This window comes from Leiobunum rupestre, chromosome 10 (genome assembly GCF_980474605.1).
Source record: "Leiobunum rupestre chromosome 10, qqLeiRupe1.1.hap1, whole genome shotgun sequence".
Classification (NCBI taxonomy): domain Eukaryota; kingdom Metazoa; phylum Arthropoda; class Arachnida; order Opiliones; family Sclerosomatidae; genus Leiobunum; species Leiobunum rupestre.
Window position 1 is genome coordinate 39,435,866 of NC_143393.1, and position 6,000 is coordinate 39,441,865.

The window sequence follows — 6,000 nt, forward strand, 5'->3', positions numbered from 1 at the left end:
AATAGTGAGTGTAGGGACTTTTAAAGCCATTAATTCAGGTGGCCGGGTTACAATGCGTAGGAGGCTGGTGGCAAGCCCTTCACGCCACGCGTGCCAACAGCACTCTACACTAATTATTATCTTTAACCTTCACAAGTTTTTATGGAAGGGGAAACCGAAGAGCTCGGGCGAAAAACCCTTAAACCAGTGGGGAGAGAACTTGCAAACTCAACGCGGAAGGAGTTGTTCCGAGTTTTTGAAATTAAGCTTATTTAAGAACATTATTAATTCCGTTATAATTGATTATATTTAGCTAATGATTAAGTCTTTTAAACTTCTAGTGATTAACTGTTTTTAATTGCTTATGATTTATTCGTTTCAATAAATATAAAAATAAATTTCATAAAATAGAAATACCATTTCACGCAAAATTAACTTAATATTCTCCCGCTTTTAAAAACCCAATATGCATTTTTGAAACTTATCCAAATCCTTAAATAATATCGGTAATTATAAAAATGCGGAATTTGAAGAAATTACGAATAAATTTAGAATTAATTGGGAAAAAATGTAAGCGAAATTTAAAAGGCAGAATAGAAAATAATAATTTGTATCTATATTTTCTGTATTTTGGCAGATACCCACCACAGCGAATAAATAAAAACAAAAAAATGAAAGTTGAAAGCGAAGGGGGAATTAGGCTGAAAGCTCGTCTCTAAGTCCTCTTTAATTATTCATTTCTGACGTTTTCGAGGTTTTTATTTTTTTCGTCACTTCCCTCTTTCTCTGGCGACGACGGCATCGGAAACGCGATGGTATAATAAATACGCTGATCTTTCGACACATCTTTCAACCTCAATTTCTGCGATGGTAAAATCACTATAAAAGCCATACGACTATCGTCGAAGATTATCACTTCCTTTCGGATTGAACACCTAATCGTATCGAAAATGAACCAGGTATGGCTTTTTATAATAATAATAATCAGCTAGGCTAATACCCAAGGCACCACCTTAGGCCTAAGTCATCAAGCGACTTCTAAAGTCATTAATTCAGGAGGGTGGTGGCCAGCTCTTCATACCAATCGAGCCAACAGCCACTCAATATTACCTTTAACCTCAACAAGTTTTTACTGAATGGGAAAACTCCTTAAACCAGTAAGGAGAGAACTTTCAAACTAAACGCGGAAGGAGCTGTTCCGAGTTATCACCCAGTGCCACAAGCTGGGATCGAACCCGGTTCCTCTTGGTGCGAGCCGAAAGTGCTAACCACTCCGCCACCTCACCGGATAGTACCGTTAAATTACCGTTTTGAACCATTCCTTGTTTATATCATTTCAGTTATTCGTCTTCGTCGTCGTCCTCTGCGTCCTGGGTGTATCTCACGCCGGGTTCTATTACGCGCCGCCAGTACCAGCTCCTCCTGCGCCAGTACCCGCCGCTGGTCTGTTAGCTCCGACTGTTCTTCGTACCAACCCGCCGTTGGTGCTTAGTGGAGCCGCTCCTCTGCCGGTATACGCCCATCCGTACGGCCTCGCACCAGCTTTGGCAGCGCCGGCTTTGGCAGCACCAGCTTTCCTACCAGCAGCGGCATCAATATACGGTGGCTCACCAATCATCTACGGCAAATGAACCAAATTGTCCTCATCTTTATACTGAATTTGTTATTTAAATATGCCTTTCAATAAATTGCGTTACTGTTGAATTGTCTTGTTTTTGCAATTATCCGATTCCACCCTGTCATGGCGACTAGCGCGTGACAACCGCAATCGTGGCGCCATCTTCAGATTAATTTCTGAACTATTCGAGGGCCACATCAACTTTGATTTTTTTAATTTCCCTCCCGTAATTCAACGCCCTTGTGTCCCTTTAATAAGCAAAGATCACGAAACACATAAACAGTTGTCCCCTAAATGATGCTTCAGCAAAGAATCTAGAGATGGCGCTAGGGTAAATACAAAAGTTAGTCTTCTGTGACAAGAATTTACAGTTAAAGTAAATCTGAAGTATATTCTTACCAATCTCAGCAGTGGGATCGACTGATTACATTTCACAAATAAGCTTATTTCGGGATTCAATCAGTTGTTCGGAAGCTGACTACGCCTTGAAAACATCAGTGGGCGTAATGTTTTGAGTTAATGAAGATGCTTTCGTTCAAGGTTATATCTACGGTACATTGGCCCTACGCGAGTTCTAAATCATCCTATTAATAAACCGTACAGGCTATTCCGGGAACACGTTAGTCTGCCTTGATAAGTAATTTACATTGACGTCTAGCGTTACTTTTTTTGGTTTTTGGTAACATCCATAGTGTCTGTATCACGCTTTTAAATATACGTAAGGCCAACCTCTTCGGTTACACGCGTCAGTTTCACTTGGTCGCGACTGCTTTAGTCCTCCTTGGAAATTCAATTAGACGGGTTATTTACGCTAGTAGCTTCTCATTAAGTGCCAACCGAAGTTGACACTCTGTTAAGGTAAAATACCCATAAGGTAATCTGATATTTGTTTTCGGAACTACCCTGTCGCGCTCCACCTTTGATGGTAGAACCAAAAGACTATGATAATGACGTACTTGTAGAGAGGTAGGCGTATTGCTTTCCACCCGTGTATCTCAACAGTATAATTAATTGTTTATGGAATTTGTGGCGGATGGGTAAAAAGGAAGGTTGCTAAGAGCCGTAAATTAAGAAAGAGTGGTGCATTAGGAGTGCGCGGGGAAGGGGGAGGGGGCTTTTTGAAGGACATTTGCCGATGCTTCACACTGAGAGCGAAGGTTAAGGGCCTTTTTTGGAGATTCTTCTCTCCGAATAAAACACCGAAGATGAGCGCTGACTTGAGTAGTTATAGTATTGACAGATGAGTTGGTGGTGTTCCTCCTTGATTAGCGTCGGTTCGTAATCATTCTTTATTCTCTTAAGCGCTGGTTCACACGGTAGCAATTTTCGCTGTTTTATACCATTAATCATTTCACGATTGCAGAAAAAAACCTTTCTATCCAATATCTATGAAATCGATTAGAGCTCTATAGAGGGTAAATGATGTTTTATAGCCTATAGTGTTCTATAGAAAAAATGGTAGAAAGGTCGGTATAACATTTTCTATTAAGTATTAGCTTAAATTTTTAAATAAAATAATTAAAATATTCTGATGAAATTTTATTAAATTCCTAAAGAAATCTTAAGAAAATATTCCTATAGAATGTTTAAAGAAATACTCCTAAATCTTTATAGAAACTGTTCTTTACAATAAAAAGAAAACTTAAAAAAATTTCGTGAAACTATTCTATGTAATCAATAGAAACATATTAAGCTTTTCTAAAGATAGTCAAGGAACATGTTTCAGTAAAATGATCTGTTTGCTAAAGGCAATCTATGAAATCATTACTAAACATTTCTAAAGACCTTATTAACAATTTATCTGCTAACATTCTTTGAAACCACTTTGTAGAAAGGTTTAGAAGGGTTGGCTTTTTTTCAGCACTGTTGCAAAAAGAGAAAATTGGATTTCGTGTGAACCATGATTCTTTAGCATAATTTTTGTGATCTAACAATATTTAAATTTTCGGTACTGGTTGCTTTGCATTTTTGCTGATTTCATGGCATTTTTATTGTAAATATGTCGCATGATTTTGCTGTAATTTTCTTAGGATTAGCAATAATGTTGTTCCATATAAGTATATGTTTCTTTGACAAATACCCTTTGGAAACTTCTACACTGTAAAGCGACTTCTATACGCCTACAAGTTTCCCTTACACGTTAACCTGAATAATATTTTACTTAGTACCCTGTCAAAGGCTACGTAAAGCTAGCTTTAGAGTCTTTGTCAAATTTCGTGTTTGAAGTATAGAAAGAGTATTACTTATGGAACCATATTAAAACTTATTAGAACAAAATACCATTTATATATTATCCATAAATTAAGGGAAAGGATCAGGCTAGGAAAATCACCATTATAAAGGCCCTAAAAAGTAATGATAAATGCAATTTGAATTTTGTTTCTATCTATAACCGCTAAAGAGTTACATTGATTCATATTTTCCGTAAAGGCCCCTAAGCGTTAGACTCACCCGTCGAACAATTTGAAGTCTCAACCGCCAACTCCGCGTCGTGTCTAACGGCCTTCACCGCCTTCCCCGCAGCGAGTTGGCAGTCTGCTTAGCGGGTGGGTTTAGCTCTTAGGGGCCTTGAAACTATAAATTATTGCAACTCTTTAGCGGTTATAGATTGGAACGTGATTCCAATTGCATTTATTATTTATTTTTCAAGATATTTATAATGGTGAAAAGGTTTTCCTCAGCCTGAACCTCGCCTTTCTATAACTATATTGATTAAATCAAGAATGTATTTATTTATACTCAGGGAGAATGAATATGTCTAGATTAATTTTAGCGTTTCTCCAATTCCACCCGTTGGGGCCCCCGGTATTCTCCTCAGCTTTAATAAAATCAAATAATACTGCAATCTCATTGGTTCTTAAAAATTACGTTTTTCGACGCGATTAAGGGGGAAGACTACAGTGGCCATTGTCTACTTTCGCGCTATTTCAAGCTGAACTATTTTAATTTTGTATTTTAACTTATAAAATTAATATTTAAGTGTAGAGCAGCCTCTTGTTTAGTGCTTAAAATAATTTTGACAATTTTAAATTTAAAAGTAATTAAATTATTACGTTTTAACTCGGACCCCCGGACATAATTCAATTATGTAATTGTTAAAACCGAAACGTTCAGCTTGAACGAAAAAGAGGCTTTTACTGTATTCTTCCTCCTTAACGCTGCTGCGAGGACGCAAAAAATAGGACCGTCTACTTTTTGCCTCCCCCCCCCCTTAGCTTGACGGGGTTAGGGCCTCAACGTGTCCGTCGATAATCTCGACATATTCATTCTCCCTGAGTATAAATAAATACATTCTTAATTAAATATTGGATCAAACAGCCGCGTTTTAAATCATGAAATCTGAAGTTGTGGTCTTGGCTACCCTCATTTGCGTGTCGCTGGCGTCGCGAGAGACCAAGGACTTGGAGAAGCAAGCGCAGAACTATTACCAGTACTACTACTACCATCCTCAAGCGCCTCAACCTCAGGTGTATCCCGCCCAGTATGGTCCCGCCGTTGGCTACCACCAAAATAGCTACGGACAGTTGAGTCGTTCGGCTTTGGTGCCTCAATCGGAGGAAGGTTACAGAGGTCAAATCGAGTCTTCCGATTACGAGGAAACTCTACCCGTCGGACGCACCGTCTTCAGAGACTCCAGAAACAGAATTCTGCTCAAAGGAGGTCTGTTCGGATAACGATATCATTTTGTATTTAATCAAAAATGCCCTTTTCACTGTACAATTTCAAATTATTTCAATAAACCTGTGTTAGGTTATTACCTTGTGTTTTACGTTTAATATGCCTTTACAAGAACGTAGTCAGGTGAACAGAGAATATGTGGTGGTATGGTAATTGTATATGCTCTTTCGCAGGATCTTGCCAGGACTTCGTCAAAGACGGAAATTTACCGCCAAACCGCGGATGCATACAACGTAACTAGTGTTCGAATGGGTACCCCGAATTTTGGTCGTCAAAAATCAAGTCGGGCTTAGGAAAGATTCGGGCTGAGATTTTGCAGACCAAAATAATTTCGGCTATACGAATTTACCCTATATAGGGAGCTAACAGTTCTACGTCACACGAGGTCACACATGCTTTTTCCTATTGGAAAAGAAAATATACCCAACATTGCAGCCAGAGCTACCAATCGATAGCTACTCCTCAAAAATAGAATTTTTACCTCTAGATTAAAAATTAAAAGTCCATGAGTGTTTCAAACAAAATAAATGAAATCTGGCAACACTGCCATCTTTTTTAGCCTGACAGATAAACTTTTATCTGGCAACGCTGTTTTTTTATTCCGAAAATTAGCCATTGGTCGGCGGCTTTTTCGACCGTTATTTTGAATTATCGATCAAGACTATTGTATTAAAACGATACCCTTGTCCCCCGTATAATGCATAATAGCCAAAGTGGCATAAGAC

At 38.5% G+C, this 6,000-nt stretch overlaps 1 protein-coding gene and 1 long non-coding RNA gene across 2 annotated transcripts; both read left to right on the forward strand.

Moving 5' to 3' along the window:
* The first annotated feature begins 724 nt into the window (after window positions 1-724).
* On the forward strand, window positions 725-1,675 carry LOC149925657 (uncharacterized). Its single transcript, XR_016477087.1, has 2 exons — window positions 725-938; window positions 1,320-1,675. It is a non-coding gene; the product is annotated as an uncharacterized LOC149925657 (long non-coding RNA).
* Window positions 1,676-2,834: 1,159 nt separating this feature from the next.
* LOC149925658 (uncharacterized) lies at window positions 2,835-5,354 on the forward strand. Its single transcript, XM_090161070.1, has 2 exons — window positions 2,835-2,871; window positions 4,916-5,354. The coding sequence occupies exon 2, from the start codon at window positions 4,930-4,932 to the stop codon at window positions 5,269-5,271; it is 342 nt and encodes a 113-aa protein (XP_090017196.1). The 5' UTR covers window positions 2,835-2,871; window positions 4,916-4,929; the 3' UTR covers window positions 5,272-5,354.
* Window positions 5,355-6,000: the final 646 nt, after the last annotated feature.

Excerpts from the sequence above, each read along its gene's own strand:
- LOC149925658 (XM_090161070.1), top strand. The coding sequence starts at position 4,930 with ATGAAATCTGAAGTTGTGGTCTTGGCTACCCTCATTTGCGTGTCGCTG.